This window comes from Stegostoma tigrinum, chromosome 24, assembly GCF_030684315.1.
Source record: "Stegostoma tigrinum isolate sSteTig4 chromosome 24, sSteTig4.hap1, whole genome shotgun sequence".
NCBI lineage: Eukaryota > Metazoa > Chordata > Chondrichthyes > Orectolobiformes > Stegostomatidae > Stegostoma > Stegostoma tigrinum.
The window spans coordinates 21475858-21488839 of record NC_081377.1 but is presented as its reverse complement, the minus strand read 5'-3'; the positions used below and the strand labels follow the sequence as shown (position 1 = coordinate 21488839).

Sequence of the window (12982 nt, the reverse complement as noted above, 5' to 3'; positions counted from 1 at the left end):
TCTTTTGGTAATTTTGCATCCTGTTAGTTCCTAGATGTTAGAGTATGAGATAAGTAGTAATGACTGCTTTGTCTCGTGTGTATTAAAAATTCTTGTTTGTTTTTGGCTAAAATCTTTCAGTTTTATTTCTTTAGTGAATAACTGAAATTTCAACTATTTAACAGGCAAAAGTTACTGGTCCCTAACAAGATTGTCACAAAATTGCGTGTGGTCTTTGGGATTACAGCAATACTTATTGCCGCCTCCTACTCAATGAATTACCTGTTCCTGTCACGAAGTGATCTGCAAAATTTTGTGTTCTTTTACTGCTAATTTGTACATTTGGAAGATGCCCCACTCATCCTGATTCAGCACATTTGTAGCTTCTCATTTTATATTGTGGTTTAATTTTGTTTCAAATGTCTTGCCACACAGGAGGTGTGTTCTTATGGTAACTGGTAGTCTAAAATCTTTGCAGTTTCATTTATAGTTGAAATAGAGGGGAAGAATGTCTTCTGTGCCTGTCCCTCACTCACTGCATACTTCTAAAACTTGTACAGTATAAACTATCTTATGCCTCTTGTAAGCATATTAAAGTTAGAGCATGTGTTCAAAAGGACTATGGGGAGGTAAATACTGAGTGGAGTATCATGTCTGTACATTTAGTATTGGCAATTATGCCACAGTGCTATGAAGCAGTATATTAAATGTCATATCCTGTTTGGCTGACTAGAGCAAACAGTGTGTGAAATCATAATCTATGAAATGGCATACGCAAGCCGAGAGGATTAGAATTCAGAAGAAAAGAAAGAAATATTTCTTTTTTTAAGCACTGAGCCATTTCTTCTGCTGAGCAGCTTAGGCATGGAGTTCCTAAAGTACATGCAAGCCTTATGTTTTTAAAGGGAAACATACAATCATAATTTTTCTAGGACAACAGTCATGTCTTATGAAAGGACCTGTTAAGACTCCAGCACCAGTTTTGGTAGAAGGTATTGTATATGGCAGTCAGTATCTGAAAGGGTTTTCTAACATCATGAGAGAGGCTCAATTCATTGAGATATCACGGAGCTGGGAAGGAGCTTAGCAATTTAGCTTCTTGTTCTGTTTGTTACCAATGCTGTTAAAGAATATTTCAAAAGCAGTGATTTAAAATTGTAATTTGAGGCTGATGTCTACCAAGTGACCACAATGTATCTCGGATGTAGTGTAACTATCGTAAATGACCTGTTTACTAAGGTTGACTCTCCTGAAGCAATCTCCTGCCAAGTACATTTTGTGGGCATCCTTCCCCACCAGATATCACTAGTTTAGACTAACTCTAGCAAGAAGAATGTGTGGCAGCAAATCCAGCTAAGACACTGCTAGTTTGATCACAGCAATGTAGGAGAAGGGACCTTCCCATCTTGTGGCTGATTTTATAGCTGAAAGACTATATATTTTTGACTCTTGATCTAATTGATGTTGATACCTGTTAATTTGTGAAGTTGAAAGCAGACACGTTGGGGATCTCCACTCATGAGCATTGGTAAAAGGTAATGTTGCTGAATTTTGTAATTGTTTCTTACGGTTGGTCCACAGCACGTAGAAATAATTGTGATGAGTCAAGGCCATAATGAACATTTATGTAGAGATAATCAGTCAGATTTCATCATTCTAATCTGTTTCCTGTTCTTGGGAGTTGGACTGAGTTAGAATAATGTTCACTTTTTTAATGGATGAAAGTACTGTGGTCCCAGTCCAGAAGTTTTGACTGGCAGAGAATTCTAGTTGGTGCTGTGCTGGGTGACACACATTTTATTGTATATCCTTTCTTAAATGTGGAGACCAAGCTGGAAGCGCATGCGGTCTCACTATAACCCTGTAAAATTGTAACAATAGCTTATTTCTGTACTCCAATTCCCTTGCAATAAAGGGTAACTGTGATTTGCTTTCCTAATTGCTTGCTGCGCCTGTATGCCAACATCTTCCTTTAAGAGTGTACCCAGACCTTTGACTAAAATTGCTCACAGCATATTCCATCTGCAGAGCTCTTGTGCCACAGTGGTGTTGTCCTTCCTTTGGAGGTTCAAGTCTCACCTGCTTTGGACTGTGTCATAATCTGCCCAAACAGAGTTGATTTAAAAATAATCTAGGGACTCCGGTGGAACATTGGCCCAAAGATGGACATCACCAAAAGGCCCCTGTTAAAGTAACATCTGCTGCAGAGATGTGTTTAATAATATGGCCGAACAGAAGAAGTAAATATCTTAATCAGTCTACCGTCTTGATGCTGCAGACTTGACCTGTTTTATGTCTTTTAACACCAAGACTTCCTCACAACTAATCCAGTTATCAAACGCCTTTTGGAAATCTCAGGTATGCTGTAACTACTGGTTTTGCCTTTTATTTACCCTAATGGTTACATCCCCAATGTCCCTCAATAAGCGTGTCAAACAGCAGTTTCTTTTTGTAAAACCGACTACAGCTGTGCTATAATTTTGCAAGTGCATTATTAAGGTTGCCTTAAAGTAGATTTCAGCATTTCTCCCAACAACTGCAGTTAAGATAATTGGCCTATAGCTCTTTATTTATTTTATTTTGCTCCTTTCTTGAAAAGTGACACTGTAGTTTCTGACTTCCATTCTAACATTGTTCCAGTATCCAAGCAATTTCGGAATTTCTAGCCCATTCATTACTTATGCAGCTATCTCTTCTAGAATTCTAAGAGTGTCAACCCTTATTTCTCAAATTTGTCAGATTATAATCAGTTGGGTTTCTCCAATAGTTTTTCTTTGACATTAATTTCCTCAAAGTTTTTAACCCCCCACCTGATGATTGCACTGTTATTCTTGTAGGCAACTTATGTCTTCTGCTGTGAAGGTAGACAAACACAAGAATATTTACTCAATCTGTCTCATGTCCTGTTAACCCATAATAATTTCTCCTGTTACTGCTTCTGAGCAGTCAATTTTTACTTTAGCTGTTCTGTTTATTTTTACTACTGGAAAACCCTCCAGTCAGGTTATATTATCTGCCGTTGCTACTTGGTACTTCTTTCACCTCGTCGTCATCAGTAGGACCTCCTAATTCATCACTGTATAGTGGAGTATTAGGTGGTGATCTGTAAGAGGCTTCCGTGTCCATGCTTGTTGTCATGAAGTTTCATAGGTGCCAGAATTGATATTAAGGACGTTTAGGAATACACTGTCTTGACTCTGGATGTGAGATTGCTCGCTGAGCTGGAAGGTTAATTTTCAGACATTTCGTCACCATTCTAGGTAACATCATCAGTGAGCCTCCGACAAAACGCTGGTGTTATGTCCTGCTTTCTATTTATCTGGTTAGGTTTCCTTGGGTTGGTGATGTCATTTCCTGCATTGATGATGTCATTTCCTGTTCTTTTTCTCAGGGGATGGTAGATTGGCTCCACATCAATGTGTTTGTTGATGGAGTTTCGGTTGGAATGCCATGCTTCTAGGAATTCTCGTGCGTGTCTCTGTTTGGCTTGTCCTAGGATGGATGTGTTGTCCCAATCAAAGTGGTGTCCTTCCTCATCTGTATGTAAGGATACGAGTGATAGTGGGTCATATCATTTTGTGGCTAGTTGATGTTCATGTATCCTGGTGGCTAGCTTTCTGCCTGTTTGTCCAATGTAGTGTTTGTCACAGTTCTTGCAAGGTATTTTGTAGATGACGTTCGTTTTGCTTGTTGTCTGTATAGGGTCTTTTAAGTTCATTAGCTGCTGTTTTAGTTTGTTGGTGGGCTTGTGGGCTACCCTGATGCCAAGAGGTCCGAGTAGTCTGGCAGTCATTTCGGAAATGTTTTTGATGTGGGGAGAGTGGTTAGGGTTTCTGGGCCCGTTTTGTCTGATTGTTTGGGTTTGTTGCTGAGGAATCGGCGGACTGTGTTCATAGGGTACCCATTCTTTTTGAATACGCTGTATAGGTCATATAACCACTCTCCCCTACATCAAAGACATTTCCGAAATGACTGCCAGACTACTCAGACCTCTTGGCATCAGGGTAGCCCACAAACCCACCAACACACTAAAACAGCAGCTAATGAACTTAAAAGACCCTATACAGACAACAAGCAAAACGAACGTCATCTGCAAAATACCTTGCAAGAACTGTGACAAACACTACATTGGACAAACAGGCAGAAAGCTAGCCACCAGGATACATGAACATCAACTAGCCACAAAATGATATGACCCACTATCACTCGTATCCTTGCATACAGATGAGGAAGGACACCACTTTGATTGGGACAACACATCCATCCTAGGACAAGCCAAACAGAGACACGCACGAGAATTCCTAGAAGCATGGCATTCCAACCAGAACTCCATCAACAAACACATTGGCTCCAAATCAATCTACCATCCCCTGAGAAAAAGAACAGGAAATGACATCACCAACCCAAGGAAACCTAACCAGATAAATAGAAAGCGGGGCATAACACCAGCACTTTGTCGGAGGCTTACTGTTGATGTTACCTAGAATGGTGACGAAACGTCTGAAAACTAACCTTCCAGCTCAGGTATTTAGACCTTTGGAAAATTGTTTCAAGGTTTTAAATGTTTACTGAAAATTGAAATGGCCTTGAAAATTTGTATAATAATTTGTTTAAATTTTGTACATTTCAAAGGCATTCTTATTTGAACCTGTGGGTTTTTTTTTCAGCCCCTCCTGCAACCACCAACCTGTTTCAGCCACCTCGCAGGCCATGCCTTGGCACTATAGGAAAGCCTATACGTCTGCTAGCCAATCACTTCCAGGTTCAGATCCCGAAAATTGATGTTTACCATTATGAGGTGGACATTAAACCAGAGAAACGCCCCCGCAGAGTTAACAGGTAAGAGAGAGAAAGACAGATGGTAAAAGTCCTTGTCTTTGTCCGTAGCTTCCAGTTAGTTAGTACAACAAGTATCTTTTTTTTACATTGCAAGATTTTTTAACCTTTTCTTCGTAACTGGAATATTGAAGAGATTACTATTTGGAACTTAGTAGGGAAATATAGTTAATCCTTGTATGCACTGCTATTGACAGATTATAGGAATGTAGGTAGTACAAAAAGCATATCTTGCACTTGACTGATTTGTTAGCAGGAATTTCTCTGCTGAAAACAACCTCAATAAGTTGACCCCTAACTGTGACTTTGACTTCTTGCCAGCAATTTCTTTTTAAGTACAACTTTATGGGGAATAGAAAGCCGTTTCCTTTTGTAAACCTACTTTGGTTGAAACAGGGCTTGTTTTTGTACAAAAAGAACGTTACCATGATTAATAGTCTTTGTATGTTGATCATTGCTGGATTTTGGGGGACTGTGCAGGTAAAGTACCAAATTTTCATTGGCATATAGTCTTCGCTGGGAGGCATGTAAATCATGTTTTTTTTTGAGGCCAGTTTGTTTTTCAAAATACACATTTTTGGTTTATGGAGACAAATCTAGATTGTCAAGAAATGGAGAAAGTAATGTATATCTACAGTCTACCATTTAACAATATCCAGAATTTGATGTTTTTTTAAAAATCTGAAACAAGTCATTATTGCACATTTTATTCTACTTCTAGAGAAGTGGTTGATACCATGGTCCGACACTTCAAGATGCAAATTTTTGGAGATCGGCAACCGGGTTATGATGGGAAAAGGAATATGTACACTGCAAATCCGTTACCAATTGGCCGAGAAAGGGTGAGAATAAGATTGATATTCAAGACTGCTCTTGCAGTCTTGAATCTTGATTGAGGTATTTCAAAGATTTGTATCTTTTTAAAATTTTAAGTTCTAAAAGGTCACTGTTGTGAAAGCAGCAACAAGGAATGGGTGGTAATAGTGGGAGTAGTTGCTTTAGTTGAAGGAACAGCAAGAAAGCATCTCATTGTGGCGCTTTGGGAGCGAGGACCATATCAGCATTGACAAAGAGGGAGTGGAATGTTAATTTTCATCACAACCTCCAGAGGGAGAGATGGGACCGTTATCAGTGTGAACTAAGATAATGGGAACTGCAGATGCTGGAGAATCTAAGATAACCAAGTGTGAAGCTGGATGAACACAGCAGGCCAAGCAGCATCTCGGGAGCACAAAAGCTGACGTTTCGGGCCTATACTCTGATGAAGTGTTTAGGCCCGAAACTTTAGCTTTTGTGCTCCCGAGATGCTGCTTGGCCTGCTGCGTTCATCCAGCTTCACACTTTGTTATCAGTGTGAACTGTTGGCTGCATGAAAGTAAGGATAACTGGCTGCCATTGAAGAAGGGTGCAAAAATAAAATGTGGGGTGAAGACGAAAGTGTCATAGTATAAGCTGAAATTACAGATGGGTTGGGGGGGGGTAGTTACGGTGAGTGCAGTTTGCTAGATGGCTAGAATGTAATTCAGAATAATGCCGACAGTGCTGGTTTGATACCCTTTCTAGCAGAGATAGACTTGGGGACCTCTATCTGTGCTCTGTGGTTGAAAGTGGAGGATGATGGTAGACAACTGCTAATAGAAACTGTCCAGAAAATGACTCAGTGTAACAGATCAGCTAATGAGCAAAAGACTTGATTAAAAACCGAAAGACCTGCGGATGCTGTGAATCAGGAACAAAAACGAAGTTGCTGGAAAAACTCTGCCGATCTGGCAGCATCTGTGAAGGAAAAAAACAGAGTTAACACTTCAGGTCCAGTGACACTTCCTCACCTGTTCTGAGGGAGAGTCACTGGACCCGAAACGTAAACTCTGTGTTTTTTCCTTCGCAGATGCTGCCAGACCAACAAAAGACCTGCTTTGGGCAGAGTGCATGTGTATGAATGAATGGGAGAAGAAAGAGGATAGGAAAGTTAGGTGAAAGAAACTGTCAAGTTTGTTAAGCTCAGAGAGATGTGGTGTCCTTTTGCAGTTGTGGGGAGCTAAATGTAGGAGGAGTTGAATGTTGAAGAAACTTTTTGTTGAATGATGTTTGGTCTGACAAAAATTCAGGAGCCCCTCAATGTTCATTGTTCACTCTTTTGAGATTTAAATTGAAAGAAATGTTTACAAAATTCAAAATTCATCAATTCTGTGATTTGACATTTTGAAAATCCTCAACTTTCATTTACTTGTAGTACATGAGAAGTATTTTTAACTGAGCTACACAGACTAGTAGCTTCTGTTGTCTCTTTTGGGAGTTTTTGAGTTGATATTTTAATGTTGTATTTTCAGTTTCTGTCCACCAGATGTGTATTATGTAATGACAAGTTGTTACTGTCAAGGTAAGTGAGTCCTAATTTTGAATTTTGAATTTTGCTACAGGTTGACTTGGAAGTGACCCTTCCTGGGGAAGGCAAAGACCAAACCTTCAAGGTCTCCATACAATGGGTCTCAGTTGTCAGTCTACAGTTGCTATTAGAAGCTTTAGCAGGCCATCTTAGTGAAGTTCCTGAGGATTGTGTACAAGCACTTGATGTTGTCACAAGACACCTCCCCTCAATGAGGTAGGTGCTGATGAACTTTTACTGATTTTTTTTTGGATTAAACTGGAGATGCTTTTCTGGAAAATTGCAAAATGTGCTCTGTTGGAAGATTTGTGACTGCCCATAGATATGCTGTTTGTATCTTTTTCAATAAAGTGTGTGGTATTTTGCATTTTTAGCAATTTTCGAATCCACTTTGGCAGAAGAATGTAAGTGAAAAAGCTGCAAATAATAGCACCTGCTGGAAATGCAGAGCAAGACTGTTTATGTTAATTCATCTTCTAATTTTAATAAAGTGTTCTGCTTTTTCATCAGAATTTAAAACTGAGAGGCAAATAGACACATTCAATGTATTAATGCCTAGCTAACACTTAGCTGCCTAGCTGTTTTAAAATTTGTTTTATATATAATGCTAGGAGAGGTAGAAATATATAGGCCAAATTACAGCCATCATTTTGGACAGTGAAGTGGTATTAGAAAGATAAAAGGAAGTGAAAACAGTTCTAGGTTAAAAGGCAAATCGGGCCCATGTATTCAGAACGTGTAAAATTTAAATACCAAGAGGATAGAAAGCTACCATTGAGTGCCCATGGTAATGCGTTTTGCCTAGAGAAAATTGATTGATGGGCAAGAACACACTTTGAATGTTAGAGTAATGGTAGATGGCAGCATGACTCTTACACCTGCTCATGGAAAAGCCCCAATGATGCAGTTGTAGCTGTGGTGATTAGATGGGGTTGAAAATGTGAAATCATCAAAGCAAGAAAGAGCGTCAAAGATAGGGCTTTTAGATATTTTTAGCCATCTTACGGACACGATAACAAAAATCTGAAACGTAACTTGAAACCAGGGTTACTGGCTGAGCAGTAGGGACACTACTACAGTGTCACTCGAAGCCTTAAGATAAGGCTGATGCAATGGTTATTGTACCAAATGTTCTCTGTCCAATCTATATCCTGGGGCTTATTGGCCTCCATTAGCTGAGATGAGTACCACAGCCGTTTAAGTGCTTGACTTTAATAATCTGTTCACAGATGCCTTCATTGCATTTGTTTGCACCAACTTGCATAGCATTGTACACCAGTGCACAAAATTGGCAATTATTAGCATATTGGTTGACAGGCCTAAGGCTACCAGGTTTCTTTCAAATTTACCATGCCTTCATTGATTGTGCCAATTATTTTCTTTCCAAGTATGTAATATTTTAATTTAATCATATTAATTTTAATATATACTAAGAGGACATAATCTTAAATTAAGAGCTAGGTAATTTCAGTGTGAAATTGACAACTGCTTTTCACATAATGTGGTGATGTTATGGCTTTAAAAAGTTACTTTGTCCCTTTTTTGGGAGGTTGTAAGGCAGAGTTGAAGAGCAACCTATCAAAACCACTAGAATAAGCAGCTTGTGAGGCCAGGGACTTTTAAAGAATTTGGACCAATTCAAGCAGCCTGGCTGGGTGTGGCCAGCTCGCACAGACCAAGCTTTGTAGATGTGATTTTAGTTTTCAAGTTTAGCTTTAAGCAATTGCTGTTGTGGGCTTGAAGTAGAAGCTATCTTGTCTCCCTCTCAGTTACTGCTAGAAGCTGGGGGGGGTTTCTCTCCACTGGGTGAGGCAAGTCTATTTTTCTGAATCTGCCTTTTTTGCTAAGGAGTGTGTTTATGGGATGTTGCTATATTGGAACAGTTGATTACTAATAGTCACCATATCTATTATTCTGTTAAACGTTTCAATAGTTGTTGTTCTGAATTCGTCCTCCTTGTGGTTGTATTTTAACTGTAGTGTTTAAATAAACTTGGGTTTTGCTTAACATCAAGTAGTTTAACCAATCGCATTGCATCTGAACACAGCACTTCAAATTTTACATTAAAATAAGAAAGAGTTGGGGTCTAGGCTTCCTTCTTAAAATATTTTGAGGTGGTCTGGTCTGATCCATAACAATAAACATTAGTGGAAATCTGGAACTTACTCTTCAAGAATCTGAATGCTTGTCCAATTGAATTTTTCAATATTTGAGATCAACAGATTTTTATTAGGTATTAGATGTGCTGTTGAGATCCAGATCCATGATATTAATGTATAGGTTAGCAATGCTGGATGACCTATCCAATTTTTGAACTTTGTCGTCTTGTAATTTGCCCTGTTATAGCTTGTGTTGCATTTTCTAAATTCACAGTTGTTCCTAATTTCAATTTTATCTTGGCTGCATATACAAACCTGGTAAATCTTTCGAAATTTATAATAGATATGCCTTCAAGAAGAGGTTACAATAGGCTGCAATGAAATATCTCCAAACAGCGAAGCTTTAGACTGAAATATTGTTAATTGAATGTCTTGTCATTTATCAGGCAGTTTTAAAGATTAATTTATATTTATAAAAATGTTCTGAAATCTTTAATGTCTTCCCCATTCTTCACTCAGGTATACTCCAGTGGGTCGATCCTTCTTCTCCCCTCCAGAGGGTTACTACCACCCACTAGGTGGAGGTAGAGAAGTTTGGTTTGGTTTTCATCAATCTGTCCGACCTGCCATGTGGAATATGATGCTAAACATCGATGGTGAGTTGAAAATACTGTGCGCATATCTACTGTGTTGATCCAAAAACATGTTAGAAATTTTTTCCTAACTTGCTGGAGTACTTCTGCAATAATTACTATGTAATCCAATGTGGTCCTCTTATAAAGAGATCCGAAGGGTCTTGTGGTGTTGTAATAATGTCCGTACCTCTGGGACAGAGGTTTTAGGTTTGAATCCTTTGGATGTAATGCTCATGGAGGTGTGTTATATTATGTTCAAATAAGTTGATAAAAAAATTATGAAGAGATCTAATGTTCTCTCAATGGACAATCAACTGCAACCCATCATTCCATTAGACAGGGTAATCCTAACAAGCTAATACAAAAGATGAATGCAACAGTGGCATTTAAAAAAAAAATTAAATCCTGCTGAGCTGACTTGTTTAATTACATGAAGCACAAGGAAACAAAATAAAATTATTTTTCTGTTCAGTCTGCTGTGGGTAAATTGGTACTCGTAGTTCATTTCACCATGCACTTGTTCACAGACTTCCTGCAGACTTTTTTCCATTGAAATTAGCTGTTTGCTTCTCTGCTTGCTGTAATAATGTGTACTTGATCCTTGCTGTTTAGAATTGTTTATGCCTTTGCAATGAGAGAGAGTCACTACTGGATCAGTTTATTGCATAGAGTTTCACATTAGACAAAATGTACTAATTTATTGAGGGTTCTAAATTCTTACAAGTACCATGTTTGTCAGTGAATCACAGGTTAGTGTTTTCAAGTTCCACTGCACAACTTGCATACACAAAACCAAGGCTAACAGTTCGGATGAAGGAGAGCTGAATGATCAGATGTCTTTCAGATGAGATGTTAAATCGAGGCTTCATCTGTCTGTCTGTGTGCGAGTAAAAGATCATGTGGGACTATTTGGAAGAAAAGCAAGCAAATTATCACTGGTGTCATCAACAATACTCATTTCTCTACCAGTTTTGCAAAGAATTGTCCGTTCATTATTACAATGCTGTTTGTGGGAGTTTGCTGTGCAAGTTAAGGTATTGCTTAATGGTGTACATGACAGTGGCTACTGAGCGAATGAATGAACAGGACTTGATGCAAATAAACATCAGAGATTTGAGTGGGCAAAGCATTAAGGTAGCATATGGGAGACTGGTAAGAAATGTTATTAGTATAGTTCAATCTAAAGATAACAAAGACATTGCTGAGTGTTTCAATAATAGAAGATTTGAGATAAGATAGGTAATGGATGTCAGAGTGGGGTGTGGTAGTGATGACACCAATTCATAGTTGGGTGATTATCTCTGGTCAGACATGGCAAAAATGTTGCGAGTGGTCTGGTTTAAGTTACAGCTGCCAAAGAAGGGAATGGGGTCTGTGGCTAGAGAGCATTAGTCCCTTGCTACAAACAATGACACAAACTGTGTGACATTTTCTACATGGGATCCAGGACCTGAAAAATAATACAAGTTTCTCATTTTAACAAATAAAATTGAATAATCCTTCAAGTAGCATGTTGTCTGAACTAAGTGTAAGTTTCAATAGTTAATTCAATGCTAAACATCAATAACAGTAAACTAGAGGGAAAGAAAGATGGGATTAAGTTGAAAGAAAGTCAGATGCATTTAATTTTAGTATTTATAAATCTGAAGGAATGAAATATCTCTTGAAAGAAAATTTTCGTTATCAGAAGCAGTTTATCAGTAGTCACTTGCCCATTCCTTGCAACCATGGTTTTTAATGAGTGGCGAGGCATAACTTTTTCTGTTGGGTTTCGTTGCATTGATTGTGTACCCATCATAGCTTCATGCCATTCCAAGTGTTTCGATGCTGAGTACTAGCGAGGTTCCAGGACAGTGCAACTTCTGTTTAACTACAGATGTGCAGTTGTTGTAACTTACAGTCCAGTTTACTTTAATGATGAATGCTGATAGTCATCCTTATTTTTCAACCACAAAATCTGATCCAATATTGTGTGGATGAATTGTGGATGCTTTGTATAGATCTTCATGGGACAAAGGTGTGGTTTATTTCGTGATAAACAGTGACAGCATTTCAAAATGTATGATTGTAAACTCTTTCCCAACATCCAGTGTTTTTGTGCAAAGTACAATGCAATTGTAAGTCCTTTTTACTCTGTGTAACTGAATATCGATAGTTTCTGTCTGAAAAGATTGAGGCACTCTGCTTTCTTTTGCCACAGAGTAAACCTTTTGATCCTAAAAGTTAAGAGTTTGTGCCTTAATGTAACTTGTTTGAGGAACATCATGTAAGTTAATGAATATTTTGTCACTTGGAGATACGCATGTATATTTTTAGACTGGGAGAGCTCAAGTCGTTGAATAATTTTGCGTACATTTCTTAGATGGATTTTCTATCTTGTTTAAGGAGGGAAAGGGAAGTTTGGAGAAATTCCTAAACTACCTCTCACTGCGGCCGTTATCTCCACTCAAGTCTGTTGATCATGAAGAGCTTTCAGGAATAGCACTGTACTCCTGCTATCAGAAGGACGTCAGTGGTTGCAAAGTACTCTGAGAACTGGAGAATTGAATTACTTATGGAAACCTGACTTGATTTCTAAGTTTCAAGGAAACTGATTATTGTCTTGTCTCTTCCAGTGTCTGCAACAGCATTTTACAGAGCTCAGCCAGTAATTGAGTTCATGTGTGAAGTACTAGACATTCAGAACATCAATGAGCAAACCAAACCACTGACTGACTCTCAGCGTGTAAAGTTTACCAAAGAAATAAGAGGTAATGTGCTTAGTACAAAGGCATTATTTAAAACTCTTTTTAAGAAGCAATTTTGATGTCAGAAATCTCTCCAGTAGAAAATATTCTGCTGTTAAAGGAGAAGTGATTTAATTTTTATTCAGCTCTTATTTTGAACTCAATTATTATTAATCCCATTTCTTTTAGAAAGATAACAGTTTGTATTATCCTTTGAAACTTGTGTTCACTGTACATCAGGCCTGTTCTGTGCTGTTTACAGTTTCTGTATAAACATACCATTCTATGAACATAAAATAATGCCACTGTCATCGAAGTGGT

General features: G+C 38.3%; 1 protein-coding gene across 2 annotated transcripts in view; it reads left to right on the top strand.

The window, feature by feature from the left end:
• The window catches only part of ago4 (argonaute RISC component 4), a 78160-nt gene that overhangs the window by 16928 nt on the left and 48250 nt on the right, over window positions 1-12982 (top strand). For both annotated transcript variants that reach the window (XM_048557842.2, XM_048557841.2), the window contains exons 2-6: window positions 4647-4818; window positions 5537-5657; window positions 7236-7417; window positions 9820-9956; window positions 12551-12685. In XM_048557842.2, coding sequence (XP_048413799.1) covers window positions 4647-4818; window positions 5537-5657; window positions 7236-7417; window positions 9820-9956; window positions 12551-12685 — 747 coding nt within the window. The remainder of the gene's footprint in view (window positions 1-4646; window positions 4819-5536; window positions 5658-7235; window positions 7418-9819; window positions 9957-12550; window positions 12686-12982) is intronic.